This window comes from Eublepharis macularius, chromosome 5 (genome assembly GCF_028583425.1).
Source record: "Eublepharis macularius isolate TG4126 chromosome 5, MPM_Emac_v1.0, whole genome shotgun sequence".
NCBI classification, from domain to species: domain Eukaryota; kingdom Metazoa; phylum Chordata; class Lepidosauria; order Squamata; family Eublepharidae; genus Eublepharis; species Eublepharis macularius.
The window spans coordinates 44,358,738-44,381,828 of record NC_072794.1 but is presented as its reverse complement, the minus strand read 5'-3'; the positions used below and the strand labels follow the sequence as shown (position 1 = coordinate 44,381,828).

The 23,091-nt window shown below is 42.8% G+C and overlaps 1 protein-coding gene across 2 annotated transcripts in view; it reads right to left on the bottom strand.

Annotated features, from left to right (window-relative positions):
- The window catches only part of VAV3 (vav guanine nucleotide exchange factor 3), a 221,197-nt gene that overhangs the window by 74,317 nt on the left and 123,789 nt on the right, over nucleotides 1–23,091 (bottom strand). For both annotated transcript variants that reach the window (XM_054980021.1, XM_054980022.1), the window contains exons 16-17: nucleotides 7,364–7,465; nucleotides 4,273–4,373 (exon numbers count right to left, since the gene is read on the bottom strand). In XM_054980021.1, coding sequence (XP_054835996.1) covers nucleotides 4,273–4,373; nucleotides 7,364–7,465 — 203 coding nt within the window. The remainder of the gene's footprint in view (nucleotides 1–4,272; nucleotides 4,374–7,363; nucleotides 7,466–23,091) is intronic.

Sequence of the window (23,091 nt, the reverse complement as noted above, 5' to 3'; positions counted from 1 at the left end):
TGACAAAAGCAATTGAAGTTCAACTGCCAGTCAAAACTGTCCTTTCTAAAAGGGGAACAGACCATGGGGACAGTAACATCAGATGCTAATCTGAACGTGATGCAAAGGTGCATATGAAACAAGTGAAAATGGACCAAATAAAAGAGCTTTCATTTACAGAGAAATCAGAAGTAAGGACTGAGTGCAGAAAGGGTCTACATGATCTGTTTTACTTTGTTTAGTATTAACAATTAAAGGAGTATTAAAAAGCCTCCATTGGCTGACAATCCATTTCCGCATTAAATTCTGGACACCAGGTTTGACTTTTAAAAGTCTGAAACAATCTAGGTGCAAGACACTTTAGAGAGCATCTCCTCCTATAAAGAATCTCTTCTTGCATAAAGATTCTCTTGACACCTTTGGAAGCTGGACTTAGTGGACTTTAGTTATGGAATACTGTTCCCTGTGATGCTGTCACAGCCCAGGGTATCCTCCCCGTGGGGGAGAAAGGATAGAACAGGAGCAGCCCGGTAGCAGAGCTGAGAAGAGAGCCAGGTGGGGTGGCAACAACATGTATGAGGGTTGGTTTAATTTTTAAAAACAGAAAAAAATTTAAAAGCAAAGGAGGAAGAACCACAAGGAAGGACCATCAGTTGAGCAAAAGAATCCTTTGGACTAAAGGACTTGCTTGGGAGGAGGAACTGAGAAAAGAGGAAAGACTTCCTTGAGAGAAGTAGCAGGGAATTGGGAATTAGGCGAGGCCAAGGGAAAATGGATAAAAAGCTGCAGCTGAAGGAGGTAAGGGAGCAGCTGACTGAAGGCTGGGCAGGCAGGTTTCGGGCCTTTGCTGACAGAAAGATACCACACCTCCTAAATCCTCAGAAGTCAGCATTCCTGGCTAAGGAAAGTGAAGAAGAGCTTGTCCAGGGTCTGAGCCCCAGCCCCCAGACTTGACAAGAGGGAACAGCAGGGGACAAAAGGGTGGCAGCAACCCCACCCTCCAGGCCGGCAACCAGGGCCAGAACCTACCTACTCCAGGGGGAAGGGGCAAAAGGCCAGAACCTCAGAGGGCTGGAGGGGGCAAGGAGAGACCAGCCAGTCCCACCTTCCAGGGGGAAGAGAGGGGGCTAAGCAGGCCAGAGGGAAAGGGCCACAGCAGGGGGAATGTGGGTCCAGCAGCAGCAGCCCAAGCAGAGCCCTTACCTGGCAGGGAGAGGAAGCAGCCACTACAGCCCAGAGCCACACCATGGCTAGAAGACAGCAGCCTGGCTCAGGAGTTGCTAGAAGCCAAGCCTGTCCAGGGGGGGCTGCCACAGGCACTCTGGGGGAGGAGATGGGTAGCCCCGCCCAGCATTGCTGAGCATGCAGCGCAGAAGCTGGCTAAGGCAGCTCCTCGTGAGCCAGGCCAGGCAAGCCCAATAGCACAGAGGCTGGCTGGGGCAGCTCCTCGTGAGCAAGGCCAAGGAGCCCTCAGCTGGGGATGGCTTGCACTCAACCCCACCCTGCCAGCAAGGCAAAGGAGCCCAGAAGGGATTAGTGGTTGGAGGGAAACACCTGGAGGAACGCACAGCTGGGCCCGGTCAGGAGAGGGAACAAGCCTGGAAGGGGGGCAGGGTGGAGAGAGGAAACCCTATAAAGGGTGGCTGGGAAGAGCTCTGGGGTGGTGGGTTTGAGAAGGAGTGATGGAGCAGAGTTGGAGTGAAGCAGAGTGAGAGCCAAGGCGAGAAGGAGAGTGGAAGACTGGAGGGGAGTTCTGTAAGGGGGAGAGGGTGGAGGACAGGGGGTGAGGAGGCCAGGTTGAGCAGGCCAGCGAGTGGGCTGAGAGGGAGTCAGGGTGATATATACCGCCCCTCCTTCCACAGAGCGGGGTCCTGCAGACTCCCTGGCTCCCCTGTGATGTCAGGAGCGCCCCGCCCCACCCTGGCGCCCCGCCCAGCAGCCACCGCAGCAAGCCCTGACAGAGCTCTTCCACCTGACCCAAGCAGATGGGTTTCTCCCTGGCTTAACCATGACAGGTGATTTCCCCCCAAAAAACAGACCCAGGGGAGAACAGGGCCCCTGGTACTCAACTTAGGCAAGATCATTATGTGTGCACACTCCAGGCCGTGGCGTGATAATGTCACTCCCAGAAGTGACATCATTGTGCCCAGGCTGTACAGGCCTCAGGCTCTAAGTCTTTCAGATGTGGGGCTGTGCAGCCGGGGGCTGGTAGCGGGGAATCGGCCCTCCTGGGGGCTCAATGGTGTCCCAGCAGAGAGGCAGGGACACTGGGCCCTGCCTGCAAGTGACACCGGCCCCATGGCCATGTTCACTCACCGCATGTTCCATGGCAGTGAGTGGGCTGGCTTCCTCTGTGCCATGCCATTTCCTCCCCTTCTTCGCCCTTCCCTTCCTCATCTCCTCCCTCCCCCAAGTGTCTAGTATTTTGAGTTCATTTCCCCCAGACAGTCCAACAATATACTGGCCAGTCCAGGTGAAAACTGGACACCTGGCAACACTTACCCAGAAGAAACTCGGAGAAAAATCCAGATAAGTAAAGTGGTCTTAGCAGCTAGGTAAACAGGTAGAGATGAAGAGCTGAGAACTGGCTGGGCCAAAGGGCAGTGGTTAACATCTGGAATTGGCAATGTATAAGCAGGGCCAGTGCATGGTGCGGCATGCGGCACATGGTGAGGCAGGCGCATGGTGCGGGCGGGCGGCCTCGCAGCCCCCCACGCTGCCTTTTGCCTGCCCTGCAGGACAGGGGGTGCGCGGCAAGCCAGCCGCCCCCTGTCCTGCGGGGCAAGTGAAAGGCAGCATGGGGGGCTGCGAGGCCGCCCATGCCATTCGCCTGCGGGGGTGGCGAATGGCGCGGGTGGCTTCCCAGCCCCGCACGCTGCTTCCGCCGCCCTGCGTGATGATGTCACCAAAATGACGTCATCACGCTGCGCTGGGAGCGCAGCGCGCGAGGTCGGACTAGGGTTGCCCGGGCGCTGCCAACCCTAGATCCGGCCCTGTGTATAAGGTCCAAGCCATTAAAGTGAAAGCTTCACAGTTCTGGTGTGTCACCTTATCTGATTCCCTCACCAAGGGAACATGACCTCTGGTGTTGGGAGCTTCACAGATGGTTTCCTATTAGCCTTTAAAAATCTGATTTCATCTGACTTGTAGGCAAAGATTTCACTACCAATTTATGTTATTGTACATAATTTAGAACTCCAACTCCAACACTGATGTTGCTAAATTTTAATTTTTTAAAAAATATTTGCTGCAAAAGATGGCTAGAAGTACCAACTGACCAGAAAGATATGAGAATGAATATTATTAATAATAAAAAAACTCCAGGGTATTGTTGTTATTTAAAATGCTGCTGGACTCAAATTTTGTCCTATTACTACAGATTAATGCAGCTACCCACCCGAAACTATTAATAATAAGAAGAAAAAAGAAAGACTTATTCTAAAAGCTATTGCAGTGAAGCAAGTTAATGCCCTAGTAACCCAGACCGTCCTTAAAATGAGCAGCTTTATGATGGTTTCCAGCAGCTACTACACACGCTGCCCAGGGACTAAACAGACACTAGTCAAGAGACACTAGCCCCAAACCCCCTTCTTGGAATTTGGTCCTTTGTCTATTCATAACGAGCTTCCACATTTTACAACATTGTGCCTTTTTATATCAACTACTTTGAGAACCCTTGTGTTAAAAAGTGGTATATAAATTCTGTAAATAAATATAAAGAAAGATAAAACAATGAAGATGGCAAGTTCCATGCACGCTAATTGGGAAGTAAATCCCATTGAACTCAGAGTCAGGATGCAAAGGTACGCTATGGAGAGGGGGTAAAGAGAAAGAGACGGGCCAGTATCCAAAGAGCTACTTTGAGCGCATATCTATTCCCAGACATGCTCATTGGAAAGGATTTTATCCTGAAATACCGTGTCATATCACATCATTTCAAAGGGCTGACAAGTTCAGATCCCTCTCAGTTTTGAAAGCCATTTGCCATGAAGCATGGGTCTGCCGCCTGGTAACCAGAAACCAGTTGGGTCCTTGCACTAACCAGACCATAAACGGAATTCTGGAAGGTCTGATGACAAGTCTCTCCCACCCTTGCTCTTTCTCCTTACAACTTAAAATTGAGGAGAGCTGCTATAATTTCAAAACACAATTATAATCAAGCTTATAAATGACCATTTCAAAAGTATCTGTGATACCATGAACACAAATTAGGGGGAAATTAAACCTTAATTATATCCTGCAAGTTTTATAGCCTAATTAAAAATTGTATCCCAAACAATAAAAATGACTTACCACCCAAATTAACTCTGCCACAATTGTCTAGTCTTCCCAAACATTCTTTGTGAGCTCCAGCTCCACATTTTGAACATAAATAGCCTTGATAAAACGTTCCTCTGGAATGTAAAGTTAGATTGTGGGATGATTAGGAGAAATACATTTTGTGTGCAAGATAATTTGCATAAAGAAGTAACAAGAAAGACAATCTGGAATGCATTCTGTACAGCATTCATGCTCCTGAATGAAATTTAAAATGAGGGTCTAAATTTGGATTTTGCAGAAGACATTCAAAATGAAGCAAAGAGGGGTGAATTTAAGTTCCCTGAACATCTCAGGCTGTTTATCTTACAATGCGATCCTATTGCTGCCATTTGTGATGCTAATAGTGTAGCCCTAAACAGAGTTGCACCTTTCTCAGTCCATTGAAATCATTAAGTTTAGAAGGGTGTTAACCTGCTTAGAACTCCACTGTCAATTACCTAATCTAAAGAAACTGGACATAAAGCAACGGCACGGTTCGATTTGGAATTTAAAATATTTATTTGATTATGCTACCATGTACAAATTTACTACTGAACATTAGCTCATACATTACTGCTGCCAAGCATACACCATCAACAGCATCTCAGTGTTAAAGTCTGTTTAAGAGCTCTTATCAAGAGGTGAAGATCAGGATTGTAGCGCCGGAATGCTCTTCATACAAGTCATCACAGCTTTTATTTATTATTTTACTAAAACACTTATATCCTTCAGTCCCATGTGGTTCAAGGCAGCTTAAAAGACCCCTTCGAAAGCCCTGGAAAACAAACAAGCCTTGCAGTGCCTTCTGAAGATCTCCAAGTGGGCGCTCCCCTCACCTCTTTAGGGAGCCCATTCCACACAGCAGAAGCCATGATGGAAAAGGCTTGGGCCCTGATCAGTACCATACAGGCCTCATTATGTGGTCTGTCAGCCAAACAAATGGCTGGCTGGGTACTATAGTTGACAGACAAGGACATATGGAAGGAGAAGCTTTAACCCCATCATTAAATCTTTTGTGTAATGGAGTCAATTCACACATTTAGTTGCAAGTCCTTGCGCATACTGAGGTGATGCATATGATTATGTGAACCCATTCAAGGTAGTTACTGTGAGAGCAACGAGAAGTCCCGGTGGTCCTAATGGCAGTCTGCCCCTGTTATTGGTAATCAATTAATTGACGTTATTTAATTAATGCACCTAAGCTTTAATATATGAATTGGGTATAAATTGCTGGGTATAAATTGTGAATTCCAATATCCTATTTATTACTACCAACTCCATGGCAAAAACGCTTTTAAAAAGTGTCTTAAAAATAAAGTCATAATTCATATTTTTCATATATTCATCTCACTTCAGTGAAAAATAATATTTTCTCCAAAGACCACTTCGTAAAGCTGCATTTATGCCTTTAAAAGAAAGACAGACAGACAGCAATACTAATACTGGTAGCAACTTCATGAGCGGCAGTTGATTTGAACGAAGAGGTTTCCCACAGCTAATGCTCTCCCATGGTAGACAATAGAATACAGATTTATCATTATTTTGCCTTCATAGAAAGGCAGTGAATCATCACAATTTCTGAATTACTTTCAGTAACTGAGAACATATTACAATATAAATACATTTTTAAAGTGCAATAAATCTTTCAGGGGTGATGGGGGAAGAAAAAATGGCTTATCTGTGAAAAAATAACTTTATGGATCATTAAAAATAAATGCTTCTCAGAGTTGGTGGGGAGGATCCAACTGAGGTTCCTCTCCTGATTCCAAAAGTACATTGAATTCAGTAACATCCACAGGTTGCTTCAAATTGGTCAAGGAAGGAAGTTCTGAGGGTTTTTTTAAAAAATGCCTTTAATAGACAAATGTTTTCCACAGACATTTCATCTTCCAACTATGTCTCATATTCTGTGTTCTGGCTACACTATAGTCCATACAGGAAGCATTTTTTTTAGATCACTTATGGAAAAGACAACTTGCCACCTAGCTTTAAGACTCTTGGGAGTATTATAAATCTAGTTACCCACCATTTTGTTTTCATAAATCTGATCTCTTCTATCAGTGCAGAGAATTACTATAATATTCAGCTCTTTATATTACAACAAAACCGTCTATCCTCCAGACCATTTTGAGACAGAGGGTATAGAAGGGCATTTTTGCCAAACTGAATGAGTTATCATGCGCTATTTTTATAAGTTGGCATTTTTGACAACAAAAAGTTGGCACCATCTAGCACTGCTGCACGCATGCATACAAACATATTTAGGCATAATCAAAACATTATATGCAAATTAAGATAAACAATAGCATTAACATTGCATAACCTTTCTCTCCTTCAATTCCCCCTTGCAAATGGCTCTTCCCCAATCACACCCACATACCTGAAATCATTTTTTTCCCTTACAACAGTATGCAATGGCTACACAAGAACACATTTTCCATAACATGTGGGCTAATGTTCTACTATGTCTAGATTAAAATCTAGTAAGGAATCCAGTTGCCATAAAAATTGTGGTCTATGTTTTCCATAACTTGTGGGCTAATGTTCTACCATGTCTTGATTAAAAGTTGGTAGGAAATCTAGGTGCTAGAATCTAGGTGTTGTATACCACATCCTCTTCCTTACCCACCCACCCCAGTTACTAGCTGCAAAGACAAAATTTACTACATGTTTAACATATAGTTTAACACCCAGCCTGAATTGTGCACACCGCCTCTTTCATGACTTTTGCAACTGATTTGCATCTACTTCCCACTCCCCTCACCACCCATATATCTCTGGCCAGTTTCTTCATATCCTCCATGCATCTGATGAACAGAACTGTAGTCTCGAAAGCTTATGCTACAATAAAGTTGGTTGGTCTTAAAGGTGCTACTGGACTCTACTCTTTTCTATTTTACATGTTTAACAGTGCAGTTTTGTGCATGTGTTCCTGTGTGCAAACCAGAAACAATTATGTGAGGGGCCTGGGAAGCAGGAAAGAGCTTAATTCTCATTCATTTATTCAATCCAATAGCTTCTGTCAAGTTTGATGTAATTTTGGTGTCATTCTTTTTATTCAACCCCCCCTCCCTTTAACACTTACCTCAGAAGCATCTGGCAGACTCTGCAGGATGTTACACGAGTGAAGGTATGCATTCTGAAGTCGTGCATATTTGATTCTACATAATGAGGTCTTATGTTGGACCTAGAAAAAGAAGCACCAATTATGTAATGAGGAGGGAGGGAGGCGCAAATCAAAGACCAACACTCAACCACACCATTGTTTGGTATTTTATTTTCAAACTTTAAAACGAAAATCACATTCATGATAATGCTGAATTGTTTGTGGTTTCTTGTCTGCTTTTGTTTTAAGGAATACTTTTATGTTTAATATGGTGAGCCATAACTGAGGATAAAACCATCAGTCAGCATAATACTGTAACCCGGCTCCAAATTCTGGGTAAGTTTTAGTAAAAGCCTTCCAAGTAGCCGATGGAAGAAAACCATGCAAGAGCTCACATATAATATCCTGAGTAAGAATCGTTCTGCACGAGACGCAATATTAGCCAGGAAGCATAGTTTTAAAAGGCAGAGCCAGAAGGGATCGCCTCAGAGGGAATGGGTTCTCTCACAGCCCTCCACCACCTCTGGTGTGCCAGACTGTCTCCTCTTCTGGAGCTTTTACCCTGCCACCCTCACTGCTTAAAACTAAATATACTGAGCCTCGGCAGGGCAAAGGCTCCGGAAAGGGAGATGCCAGAGGCAGCAGAGGGCTGTGAGAGAATCCGACACCTCCACAGCAATCTCCACTGGCGCTGTCTTTCAGAACTACACAGAGCAGAACCACAAGTGACAAAAGGCACAGATTGGACACTTGTCAGCTTCCCTCAAGTTTTGATGGGAAATGTAGGCAGCTTGGCGGAATGTTGGACAAGTGACAGTTGAAAAGTCCATTGGACAGCAGTCAGAGAGCGAAGCTGCAAGACCAGGATGCCTACATTTCCCATCAAAACTTGAGGGAAGCAGACAAGTGTCCAATCTGTGCCTTTTGTCACTTGTGGTTCTGCTCACAGTTAACATTGCATCTCCCAACACTTGATGAACACTCACCAAGTCATCTCATGTAGAGAGATTCTATGTGACATGGTATTTGAGAAGCAAATTCAGGGAAATATATCAAGGGACATAGAGCCTTCAGGAGAGACTTGTTATGTTAAAGAGATGTAGGTGAACAGATTTTATATTGCACCAAGATTATTAAGATTATGTTTCTGCAAAACTCTGTTTCCACAACCAAACAACTAGCAAGTACATTCAAATCAGCTTCTTGGCCCCTGCGGCCTGCTTAGGGTTAGCGGTTCACAAAGAGTATGAAGTGATAATAAAAACATCTGGAAGAATTTCCCTGAATTCATCTCAGGCAGGGAAATATTCTAGTTACCCTATCCACTTTTCGTACATCCTCTGACTCCCCAGATTCCCTTATTTGCCCTCTTCTTTACTGCCACAGCCTCTCATGCTCCTGTGTGTAGTTATTCCCCAGTCCTACAATATCCTTGTTTCCTCATCTTCAAATGCATGTTTCCATTGCCCGTTATCTACTCATGGTCCTTGCTTACCAGCCTATTGCTTTCTTTGGCTGAGTGACAGGGTGGCTGAAGGAAGTGAAACAGTGTCCTTAGCCAGTCCTTCCAGTCTCACACCGAATATTACGCTTCTTCACATTAAGCGTTGCAATTTTTCTTCAGCATCCCAGTCATCCTTGCCTTAGCTGCTTTTCACCTCTCCTCTTGTCCACAAGGCTCCTTCCCTCAGGGAAGGGATTTTCTTCTCAATCCGTTGCCTACATGCTTCATTAAACCACACTGCTCTGGACCCATGGCCCATTGCTTACATGCTTCCTTAATCTACGGCCTCAGGGCCTTCTGTCACTCAAAATACTCAATTTAGCTTCTTATAATTCCTAGGGCCTGAATATGATTTTAATCTCAGTCAGACTGATCACAGTAGCTGTACTGTAAACCCTGAATTATTCCGTGCTTGTTATGAACATTTCATCTTCACAAAGATCTCAGATAATCAGTGTCAGAGGCTGCACCATCATTAACACAAAGCAGCATTAGACTGGGCAAAAACATACAAAGAAATGGGGATAAGAAACTGCATATAATGTGCTAGGGAAAAAGTATGACAAAGGAAACACTCCTAAACAGGTCTACTCAGAAGTACATCCCAGTTTAGTCAGTGGTACTTATCCTGAGTAGAGATTTTAAGAGTGCAGCCAAAGTTTCTGAAAGCTGAGGTTGTTTCCGGTACATTGAAAGCAACTGCGAGAATAAACATTTGTAGCCACAATTTATTCACTCAGAATGTGTGAATAACCGAGTTAAAATATCTTGATTGCAAATGAACCATTCATAGTGTTCCACTACTCGACTATTTAAGGGTGAGGAACTTAAAACAATAACTAGTTTAGATGCTGCTTTTTATATAAAGCTGTCAACCTCTGAGCTTTTAAAATGAAATAAATAATAAAATGTTCCCATATCAGGAATATGTCTGTTATGAACCTAATTTTTTTATTTATACCCCTGTTTTTGCTTTCCTCATCTCATTTTGGCACCTTTCTTTTCTGAAGAGTTTCCCCCTTTCATCCAGTGATAGAGTTGTTCATTAGTTAGCCCAAATGTTCTGTTCAATAACTTAAAAAATATATAGCATTTGAAATGAAAAAAGACATTTTCATGTTTCCAAAAAGCTACCTTTAAAAAAAAAAAACTACAAATAATGCCTGGTTGAATGTTAATAGTTGGCTAAACATAAGAACACATGGCAATAATGCAAACAAGAAATGTATCAGTTAAATTGTCATTTGTTCATGTATAGATTTTCCAACAACGTTATATTTGCTCAAATTGCCATCTGTGAATAGACCTGTCTAAATAAGCAATTGGAAATGAACACACCCGCTACTAATGGAACACATTACCCTTATGTGTGTGACCTACATGTGCAATTTTTATAATGCCAACATTGATTTCCACTCACAGTAAAGTGTAGTTTGTGTCACAATATGGAGCATTTATTTTATAGTTTTGTATTTCACCCTTATCACATTAGTAAGTGAACAGAAAAATTTAAAAGCGTAAAACCCACCAAAGGAGCAAACAGAAAATTAATTCTCAAGCTCACTAGATACATACAGTGCTTTTTTGCAATTAGAAATTTTGGAATGGAAAGCTTGATAAAGAAGGAGAGTCTTTCATGGGTCTATATTACCTTTACAACTAACTAGAGATGACACACTGTCATCACACATCCAGATGTCACCAGAAGATCAACAAACTAGATGCCCTCAACTGTGAACTGTGCCAGGCAGCTAAACCATTGTAATTTTTATATTCTCTGTGGTGACTGTAGCAAATTACTATTTTACAAGAAAATCAAATACGGACAGTGCAGTGCAGTGGTTAGGGTGTCACACTAGAACCAGAAAGATACACATTCAAATCCCTATTCCGCTTTGAAGTTGAATGATTGGATTACCTAATCATTCTCATTCATTCTGACCTATCTCACAGTATAGTTGCAGAGGTGAAGAAAATATTCTCCAGTTGCAGCATACAAGTTATTTTATCTGCAAATGCTTTGAAAATAGGTCACAGTGTCCTGGCGACTATTCTGGGGCCCCATATGAAGGGGATCCCTTTCATGGAACAGGTCTGTTGGATGGTAGCACATGGAAGCAATGGTGGTGACAAAGTAACTTGTCTTTGTCACCATCACTGTCACAGAGTATGCACTGAAATGGGCTCTAGCACATGTTCAATTGAACTCATAGAGACTCTTTCGTCAATGGATTTCCATCCAATGTCCCTCCCGCTTTATCAACCATAGCTCCCAAGGAACAGCAAGAAGCCAAATGAGTTGTCGAAGGCTTTCACGGCCGGAGAACGATGGTTGTTGGGGGTTTTCCGGGCTGTATTGCCGTGGTCTTGGCATTGTAGTTCCTGACGTTTCGCCAGCAGCTGTGGCTGGCATCTTCAGAGGTGTAGCACCAAAAGACAGAGATCTCTCAGTGTCACAGTGTGGAAAAGATGTAGGTCATTTGTATCTACTCAGGAGGGGTGGGGTTGAGCTGAGTCATTCTGTAAGAGTTTCCCAGGGTGTGGAATGCTAATGGCGGGAGGCTTCACTGTAACCTGAGGAGGTTCTTTTGCATATGGATTGGTGCTTGATGTGCTAATCTTCTCTGCAGGGCTATTGTCGGGTGTGGAGTGTTTTGTTGGCCTGGTGTTTTTCAGAACTGGAGCCCATGCTCTGTTCATTCTTAAGGTTTCTTCTTTCCTGTTGAAGTTTTGCTTATGCTTGTGAATTTCAATGGCTTCCCTGTGCAGTCTGACAAAGCACAGGGAAGCCATTGTCAGACTGCACAGGGAAGCCATTGAAATTCACAAGCATAAGCAAAACTTCAACAGGAAAGAAGAAACCTTAAGAATGAACAGAGCATGGGCTCCAGTTCTGAAAAACACCAGGCCAACAAAACACTCCACACCCGACAATAGCCCTGCAGAGAAGATTAGCACATCAAGCACCAATCCATATGCAAAAGAACCTCCTCAGGTTACAGTGAAGCCTCCCGCCATTAGCATTCCACACCCTGGGAAACTCTTACAGAATGACTCAGCTCAACCCCACCCCTCCTGAGTAGATACAAATGACCTACATCTTTTCCACACTGTGACACTGAGAGATCTCTGTCTTTTGGTGCTACACCTCTGAAGATGCCAGCCACAGCTGCTGGCGAAACGTCAGGAACTACAATGCCAAGACCACGGCAATACAGCCCGGAAAACCCCCAACAACCAAAGCCAAATGAGCTCTAAGACAAAGGAGGAAAACCTTGAGTATTGGTCTCTACCACCTTGGCCGTTCCAGAGATCAACAAATAGTAGGAAATTCCACAAGGACTGTCAGAAAATCACCATCTACTTCCAGGACAAACTAAACTAAGCAGCAAACTCTCTAGGCAGTACAGTTAGAAGACAGTGTTTGAAGAATTGGGAAGAAAACCAAATCCACTTACTCTCCCATTTCCCTAAGGAAAATCTTATCAAAACAATATAACTCTGTATTAACTGTGGTTTTAAAAACTCCTTTGCTCATTTCAATATTTGACCAGGCATTATGCATTGTGTCACAGTGGTTTATGCAGTCAAATTATATGTCACATCTGATGAGACTGAAGTAATGTGATATGAAACACAAGAGCAGGATGTGTCAAATCATAAATTTATTCAAGAATTACTTCCTCCCGTGAGGATTTTTTAAACGTTTCCTTATTTCACTATTTTAAAAATCCTCATATCCCCTTAAAAAGAAATGGTCTGACACCAGTTACATTCACAGCATTTTATACTTTCTTACAGACTGTTCCCACAATCAAAGTTTAAAGGAAAATCTTATGTCAATTTAATATACTTGTAGATACAGGTCAATGAAAAGCTCATACACACATGCATATGCATGCATGATGACTAGTTTGCATCACACAATTGACGTAATTCCCCTGCAGAATTGGGAATGTGTGAACCATCTCAATCAAAAATTGTCCAAGCTGATGCTCATCAATATTTAAAAAACTGACAGTGCTGTTTGATCTGCAATGTCCATTTTACAAATGATGTTCCAGCCATTAACCTATGAGGCTGCATGTGTGAACTCTCTCTAGAGCACTGATCAGTATGTCCTCTCCTAGGATCTTAACAGTGCATATTTGAATACACTTCTGTGTGTTTTTTTCAAGAGAAAATTGTGCTCACTGAAAATTACCAGCAGTTGAGTTGGTTCTCCTCTCCTTGCAGGTACTTAGCTTGGCAGGGCAAAGAGCAATAACCAAAGGGTTCTTGATTCTTCCTGTAACAGGCAGCTTGACTGACCAGGACCAACTCTGGTATATTTGTACTCTTTGTCATTTGGAATGTCCTGTAATCTGCTTTGGGTGGTTAGGAATAAAAGCAGTATCAAAATGATCCAATCAATATGAAATAATAATGTCAGTTAAAAGACTGTTAGAATCCTTCCTCCCCACATGCTTACATTTCCATATGCAAAGAGTTTTCTACAAGGGGAATGGGGAACCATCTAACCATGTGAGCTACCTGCATCCTTTGGACTACTAAATATCAATGAAAAAATTAATCACATGTACATAAGGCAAAGCATACATCAATACTAGCATTAATACAACAAATTTCCTATGTTTTTAAAGTACAGGTACAGGTGCGTTTTCATTGATATTTAGTACTATTGTTAGGCACAAGCACTTTACATCTTTACCTACATAGGAATGTTGTTGACCTTGTTATTGAAATATGCCTTGCCTTTTGCACATGTAACCTACTTCTATGCATATATTATTTGTATGCTGATACCAATGCTGCTACTGTAATACGGTTTGCTTTATATTCATGTAAGCTATCTGTATGCACATATTGAATTTATTGGAAACTAACTGTTTTTGAACATATCAAGTAAATTTGACTCTTTTGGTGCTAGTTAGTTTATCATGGCGTGTTTGTTAGTTTTCCGACTTATAATACCCTTCTGCCCTTCCTCTCATGATCTGCCTAGGTTCACAGAATAAGGATTGCTGTCGGATGGCCATCTAGCCTCTGCTTAAAAACCTCCAAAGGAGGAGGAGAGCCCACCACCTCCCAAGGAAGCCTGTTCCACTGAGGGACCGCTCTGTCAGGAAGTTCTTCCTAATGTTAGCCGAAAACTCTTTTGATTTAATATTAACCCACTGTTCTGGTCCAACCTTCTGGGGCAGCGGAAAACAATTCCACGCTATCCTCTATATGGCACCCCTTCAAATACTTGAAGATGGTTATCGTATCACCTCTCAGTCACCTCCTCTCCAAGCTAAACATACCGAGCTCCTTCAACCTTTCCTCACAGGACTTGGTCTCCAGACCTCTCATCATCTTCATTGCCCTCCTCTGGACACGTTCCAGCTTGTCTATATCATTCTGAAAATGTGATGCCCAGAACTAAACACAATACTCTAGGTGAGGTTTAACCACAGAAGAGTGATACCATCACTTCGCATGATCTGGACACTATGTTTCTGTTGATACAGCTCAAAATCACATTTGCCTTTTTTGCAACCACATCACACTGCTGATTCATGTTCAGTGTATGATCTACTACTGGGAGTATGGGTCACTGTGTGTGTGTGTGGGGGGGGGGTATTTGTGAATTTCCTGCATTGTGCAGGAGGTTGGATTAGATGACCTAGAGCAGCGATGGCGAACCTATGGCACGTGTGCCACAGCTGGCACGCAGAGCCCTCTCTGTGGGCACGTGAGCCAAGTCACCGATCACTAGGTCCATGGCTCATTTGGAGGGGGAACGCCTGGAACAGCATTCCAGTAGCTCTTACCAGAGATCACATGGGTTTTGGCTTTGCCCACGTGATTCCTTTTCCTCAAGGCTGCCTCCCTGCTGCCCGTCTCTTTAGCAGCAGGAAGCAGAGGCAGCAACCAGGCTGCTGGGGCTGGCTTTCTAAAGAAGAGTAAGCTGCTTTGATTTAACTTGCTTTACTTTCAGTCATGGCTCTTGAGTGAGTGAGAGAGAAAAAGAGAGAGAGTGCTTGCAAGCCGGGCTGCTGGTGTAAAGAAGAGCAAACTGCTTTGATTTAACTTGCTTTACTTTCAGTCGTGGCTCTTGAGTGAGTGAGAGAGAAAAAGAGAGAGAGAGAGTGCTTGCAAGCCGGGCTGCTGGTGTAAAGAAGAGCAAACTGCTTTGATTTAACTTGCTTTACTTTCATTCGTGGCTCCTGAGTGAGTGAGAGAGAGAGAGAGATGTTAATTAGTTCAGACAACTGTATGAGTTGTTTTTTCTTAACTAAAACCTCAGTATTCAGGTTTAATTGCAGTGTTGGCACTTTGAAATAAATACGTTGGTTTTGTGCTGCAGTTTGGGCACTCAGGCTCAAAAAGGTTCACCATCACTGACCTAGAGGTTCCTTCCAACCCTGTGATTCTATGATGCTGTAGGAGACCTCCAGTAAGACAGACTGGGTTGGATCCAGACAAATTTGGCAATTTTAGGTGAGTCCCCCTTCCGGCTGCAGACTCCCCCTCATATCATTCCTCAGGGTCCCCTGTTTCCCCTGGATGCAGCATTTCATGGAGATGAGTGGGTTGCAGTAGTAGGAAGGAGTAGTAAGAAAATTCTGTTCAGCCATTAGAAAATTCGGCTACGTACAACCCAGTAAGTTCTGTGGTTTCATGACAGCTATTGGAATAGTTTGCTTGCACCCAGGAAAATAAAGCACTGGGAAAAATGAAAACGATAAATCAATAATGTAAATGAATACAACTGAAGATATGGGGAAGAGACAATAAATAAACAGGAAAATCAACCAGATGAACCAATATCTTAACACTAAAAGCTTGACTACTTTGAAAGATTAGAGTTGTATTAATGCCAAAGCAAGGGGGAAACTTTCAAATTCTTGAGCCTGGGTACCACATTTGCTGGCATTGCTGGTACCATGAAACTGGCATTTTATTCTAGCAGTATTCAGGCTAGTGGTTTCCAGACGCCACTAGCTTAACCCTGTCATCAATTTTAAGCTTATACAGCACTGTTAGCAATTACAAAGAGATTGCAACAGAAAGCAACTGTACTTCCACCTGTAACACTCCATCATGTAAAGCCCAAACATGCATCATCCTAAAAGTGTGTCAGCATTTGATAGCTTGCCTTAAGAGGATAGATTAGAAAGGGATTTTGAAGTATATAGTACAATGGATTTCCATTCTTTGGGGGAAGAATGGCATTAGAATCTCTTCTTTCCTGTAAAGGTCAAGTTTCTAAAAATAAGAAAGTGTCCAAATTCCTTCAGCAGATATTCTTCAACACTAAAAATATCTTTCCTTCCATGCAGTATTTCTACTAAAAAGATAACTAGAGAAAGAAACATTATGTGTTTTAACACGGCTATTAAGGCTGATTTAGCTATAACATGAACAGGATCTTTGTAAGAAAATGAGGTATTTAAATATATAAAATATTTATATAATGTAACACATTAAAGCATCAACTATTCATTCAAATAATCCGAGATTGAGTAATCTGATCAAGTACAGAACCCTTAAAGTTACCCTGTGTACAGAAACAGTGCAAGATTTGAAGGCAGCTTTGCAAATAAATCTGTAAAGTTCGGGTGGCCATGCAAAAAAAAATTACTAGCACGCCCACCTCCATTCATACTAGTCATTTGTGATCTAAGAGGAAAATGCTAAGTTGCATACCATTTCCTTGTCTGGAGGTGATTCTTATTCACCACAGGTGAATGGAAGAGTTGCTATTTACAACTCTAGGTTGAAGTAAAATAATTTCGAGGTTGCGTGGCTTCCATAACTATTCTGGGGAGACAATTTCAGAAATTTACTCTTAGATCTAGTTTTCTATTCCAAGCACTAATTTATTAAAGACCCAATTGATAGTCATTGGTCTGATTATGCTCGCTTGCTTGTAGTCTAAAATAATTGTCCTACAAGGATTGCATTGCTTTCTCTGAGGAATTTGCAGAATGCAATCCCATCCCATCATGCCCTCCTTTTTTTCTTAAGCAGCTGGCTTCTCTAGCAGCTATTCAATACTGACCAGCCTTCAGCAATTAAAACCCATGTGCATTCTCACCTTTCCATGTCAAGGCCACAGTAGAGTCATTGCTTAAACCCATTACAAACATTTCAATTAAATCTTGAAAAATTGCTTTCCTGGGGCACTTAATTAACAATTCACCTCTTCCCACCTAGATGCCAAGTAATTTCAATTTAATTAATTTCCCCCCAACAATTAGGAAAAAAGTGTATTTAAGGGAAAAATACCTTTCTGCATAAAAATTTCAATGATAAGAAGTAAGCGCTGGTTTTTACAACATACCTAGCTAAACTTAATAGCTGCTAAAGGGGTGGCTAGAATAGCAGAAGTTTGGGAGAAGCACGGTTATAGGTTTCCACAGCCGTTTTCAAATATTATGCTCATCTTGTTTTTCTGTCTTTTAACTCCACTATGCGTTTAAGAAATTTTAGTAGAGCAGAAGGGTAGGGCAGGCACCTTTTAAAGGTATATAAGGCACAGACCAATTAATGGAAATGGGCATCATGTATGTAGTGACTGTCTCCTATTCCAGTCACTCGTACATCTTTGGTGACCCTGGTAACAGTCTATGAACTGTAGGATCTACATGTGCTGTTATTGCTGAATTCCAGTTCAGTCCAAATAAAACACTTACCATCCAGGATGCTATCTTGTGTGAGAAGGCAAGAACCCGCAGGAGGGTGGGTATCTGAATCTTTCCCAACTATGTAAAGTGCAATTTGTTGGTTCAAAAGCGGGTATTGCTGTGATTTTATCACTTCTCCCAGGTACTTCGATAGGCCGAACACTAGGTTCAAGAACAAATCCTGTTGGGGTATCACTTTACCCCTCTACCTAACAGTCCACCTATATCAACTGTTGAAGGTGGACCCTGATCTGGTGCTGAGGTGCCAAAGATTTGTGGTACACTAGGACCAATATCCATGGGGCTTCCTTTCCTGGAGCAGCTCAGGACTTGATGGCCACCATAACTACCATGGGACTGTTGCAGAACATCTTAATTTCCAGATCTTACACTCAACTTAGTGGCAGGTCTTTCACAGAACCTACTTTTCTGCACTAATTTGAAGGCATGTGAGATTGTAACAAGTCTCCTATCAGGTATCATGGGAATTCATAATCTCTGCAGAGGTGGGGGATTGATTAAAAACATATGTCCCCAGCCAAACTGACTTTTCAATTTGATCAGGAATAACTGTGATGACAAGCGGTTAGAATGCCCATGCTGTGAATGCCAGCGGACTCTTCTGCTCTTCTCAAACTCAGGAGGATAGACAGCCCATTTTTATGGTTAAGGGAAATCTCATATTAGAAACAGAATATGACAAAGTTTAGTTAAAGTTCACTTTCATTCAAACGACTAGGCTAGGAAGAAAAGTTTAAGACAAGTCGATTGTATAGGTGAGAAGAGATCTGTGACCCCCCCCCCCATGGGGAAAGTATCTTTATCCTGAAAGAGGAAGATAATCAGACCCAGAAGTCCGGGAGGAAGAAACATACATATTTGTACCAAAGCTATACAAGAAGTACACACAATTCAACAACAACAACAACATTATTCAAGTTATATACCGCCCTTCAGGATAACTTAACGCCCACTCAGAGTGGTTTACAAAATATGCCATTATTATCCCCACAACCAAACACCCTGTGAAGTGAGTGGGACAGAGAGCTCCTAGAAGCTGTGACTGACCCAAGGTCACCCAGCAGGCTTCAAGTGGAGGAGTGAAGAATCAAACCCAGTTCTCCAGATTAGAGTCCCACGTTCTTAACCACTACACCAAACTGGCTCTCTTCAAGCCTACAATACCAACAGCAAAAAGTGGAGACACGAGAAGATCATTGACAAAAGTATCTACAAATACAGTAAGAAATCCAGGAAGTAAGCAAGATATTCCTTATTCACGGACATCAGAAGCCAGGAAAGGGAATACTTCTAGAACACTGAGAGGAAAAAAAACAAGAGAAGTGAAGGGGCGTGAGGCCAAGAGTCATGATAAAGCCAAAAGTAAAATAAAGCATACAAAAATTAAAAACAACATAGTATCTGTTCTAGACAGAAACAACATGAGGAGGAGGCAGAGCTATGACTCCCACCAAGTCTCCCTCCATGGGGGGGGGGAATCTTTCTCCACCACAGGAAGACTTCGTGGAAAGGAGTTGTAGGTAGAGGTGTACACTGAAAAAATTTCTATTTCCGTTTTGAATCCAGGGGTTCCAAACCAACTATGCGCCATTACTGGGCTTTTTTTTTTCCAGCTGAGATGTTACTGGCTCAGATCTAATCCATTCGTTTTGTTTCTTTTCATGATCATGAGCTTCAACCACATTCTTTGCAATGCGGGTTTCCAGACTCTTTGGGGCAGCTGTTTTTGCACTTAGCAGCACCAGAATAGCACAGAACACAATATTTTCTCTAAACCATCGACCCATCAAGTTTTTTTCTCAGTTAGGCTACACACACAGCTACACAACAAACCCTGAAGAAGGTGAGTGTCAACAGAGGAATGGCTGGAGAAGACGTAGGAATATGCTGAGATGGCTAAACTTACATCTTTGATTAGGGAAAGCTCATTAGATAAATACATTGTTATCTGGAAACCCCTTACAGACTTTTTGAAGGAAACAGAAGGAAATTAATTGATAGTTTGTTCCTTTGAAGATTAGGAAATGGAAAAGAAAATTTTAGAGAGAAAAGTACAGAATTTGGAGTTAATATATAATATTGATTGTAAGGGTAAATTTGGAGTTAGGGGATGATATGTAATACTTATATACTTTTTTAAAGAGGAAATTGTTATTTATTCCAAATTTCTTTTTGTTCTTTTGTTCTTTTTTTCTTCTACCTGTATATTTTTCTTTATTCACTTATTCTTTTTTAATCAAATTTCATTAAAAATTTATAAATTTAATAATTTTTTTTAAAAGGCGTCAACTGGTGCACACACTGGCAATAAATGGATTGGCAGAGGTGGCATCATTAAAAACAATCCTGTTTTATGTTCATTTTTTTCTTTTTCTATAGTGCCAACAAATTATGCCAGTGGAGTACCGGATCAGATTCAAGGTTCTGGTATTGACTTATAAGGCCCTGTGTGGACTGTGACCAGCATATCTATGGGACAGTCTCTCCCCATATATTCCCCAGAGGACACTCCGATCAGGGGACAAACAGCTGTTGGTGGTCCCTGGCCCCAAGGAGGCCCACCTAGCCTCGACTAGAGCCAGGGCGTTTTTGGCCCTGGCTCTCACCTGGTGGAACACTCTGTCTGCAGAAATCAGGGCCTAGCAGGACCTACTATCTTTTCGCCGGGCCTGCAAGACAGAGTTGTCCTGCCAGGCATATGGCTGAGGCTGGGCCTCCGCCGGCCTGGTAAAAAGGTGTGTATAAATCTTAACCCTTCCTGTGAAGGCTGTCCACCATCCTGTTTTAAATGTGTTTTTTTTAATGAAGATGAATTTTTAATTGTATTTTTAATATGCTGTTATCTGCCCTGAGCCCGCTCGCGGGGAGGGCTGAATACAAATTTGTAATAAAATAAATAAATAAATAAACATTACCTGTTTCCGTGTGCTTACTTTTTAAAATTGCAGCCTGTGACTGAAGTCTTCCAGAACTTTTATCAAGTTTGACTGATTGAATGGACTATTCCACCTACCCACCCACTGTGGCACTTTTCCCTCACAGCAACCTTCCACATGCTGATGGGGGTGGGGGATGCACCTATAAGCAGGTCTACTCAGATGTAAGTCCCATGTTATTCAATACTCCTTACTCCCAAGGAAGTATCATTGGAATTGTAGCCTATGATTTAAGTCTTCATATGACAATCCCTCTTCCAAATGTTTCCAAAGCCGATAGGCAGGGAAAGGGGTCTCACCTTATGAGGACCCAATTGGCAGGGCAACAATGCTATTTCCCAGGTGGCAATGGGGGGAAAGATGCAGTCATGTACACTGTAATCATTCTTCCTTCCCACCAACAGAGTTAATAACATAAGGGCCCTCTCCCTTTGGGATCCAATTGGTGAATGCTATTAAGGAAAACAAGATTCTGCCATGCGAGCCCAGTGCTTAGTGTTGCTGTTGCTGCAGTGAGGTATGAACCAAACAGAAACATACACACTTTTTGGTGAAAATGAGTCATTATAACTTGGTTTCCCAGATTTGCTTCACTGCTCCTGAAGCTGCTGTAACAAAACAATACAGCAATTTCGATGTGTATTTTCCACTTGTTTTTTCTGTTTTGCACACCCCTAGTTGTAGGATCCAGCTTCGTGGAAGGAAATAGTATTTAAATATTTTTATACTAGCAACAAAGCCCGTTGTGGGGAAAAAATACAACGGGATCTAGAAAGTGGAGGGCGGGCAGGCAGGCATTCACTCCTCCTCCATTACTGATTCCAGCTGGTGAAGGAGGGAGGTGGGCATTGCCATCTACTCCACACCTGATCTTGGCCATCGGAAGGGGTGGTGGGCTTTGCTAACTGCTCTATGCGTGATACATGCTGGATAAAGGGGGGCATTACCTCCTGTTCTGCGCCTAAGTACAGCTGGGTGAGGGGAGGCAGGCACTACTGCCTGCTCCCTGCTGGGTCAAGGGAGGAACAGGCATTGCCTCCTGCTCCATGCCTGATCCTGACAGGTGAAAGGGGGTGCGGGCGTTGCCACATGCTCTACTCCTGATTCCAGGAGGTTGAAGGGGGGTAGGCATTGCTGCATGCTTGGCTCCTGACTCCAACAGGGTGAGTATTGCCGCCTGCTTAGTGGCTTATTCTAGTAGGTTGAAGAGGGCGGGCATTACCACCTGCTCTGCTTCTTATCCCAGCTGGGTGAAGGGAAGAAGGGCATTGCCACCTACTCCTCTCCTGATCCCAAATGGGTGATGGCGGGGATGGGCATTGCCACATGCTCCACTCCTAATACCAGCTGGGATAAGGCGTGGGGGGGGGCATTCTCACCTGCTCCACTCCTGATCCCAGTCGGGTAAAGGAGGGCGGGCATTGCCATCTGATCTGCTCCTGATCCCTGCTGGGTTAAGGTGGGGGTGGGCATTGCCACCTGCTCCACTCCTAATACCAGCTGGGATAAGGCAGGGGGCACTGTCACCTGCTCCACTCCTGATCCCAGTCGGGTGAAGGAGGGCGGGCATTGCCACCTGCTCTGCTTCTGATCCTAATAACTAAAGGAATTTCGTGAAAAACTAACTAACAATACCAATAAAGAATATTTATACAATTCATTTGCTGCCAAGTCTCAATGTGTAATTCATCAATAGTACTCAGTAGAACCACTTCAACGCACACACAACAAACCGCACCTTGGCAGCATCAATTAGCAGTACAATGCAATTAATCCGTACAGGGAGGTCACCTAAAGTGCTACATGCAAATACCTATATTCATACAATAACAATTATATTATTAAAGTGCTAATGCTGAGGTATGACACTGTCTACTGACACTGTTACCAATGAAATGAGACCAGACCGGATTCTTTGTAGTGCTGTTAGAAATTTATTTATTGAGTGGAATAAGGATAGCATCAGTACCTGTTTGTGTCACATCTTGCCATCTTTGAAAAAGATCCGAAACTACTTTCTGCACAGGGACCAATCCAACCGTCAGATGGCACGTCCTTGACCGGTCCACTCCTCCCTCGGCGACACCCACGGGCTGCTTGTTTGCAGACTATTATTGGACTTTTATGGTTCTTGGGAGGCACATTGTACTTGAATGAACATTTTTCATACCTCAGCATTTGCACTTTAATTATATAATTGTTATTGTATGAATATAGGTATTTGCACGTAGTACTTTAGGTGACCTCCCTGTACTGATCAATTGCATTGTACTGCTAATTGAAGCTGCCGGGGTGTGGTTTGTTGTGTGTGCCTTGAATTGGTTCTACTGAGTATTATTGATGAATTACACATTGAGACTTTGCAGCAAATGAATTGTATAAGTATTCTTTATTGGTATTATTAGTTAGTTTTTCACGAAATTCCTTTGGTTATTGCTATTCTTCGTGAAACTCTCTGGTTTGGTTATACTGCTTCTGATCCCAGCAGGGTGAAGGAGGGGGTAGGCATAGCCAAGTGATCCGTTCCTAATATCAGCTGGTTTTAGGTCGGGGTGGCATTGCCACCTGCTC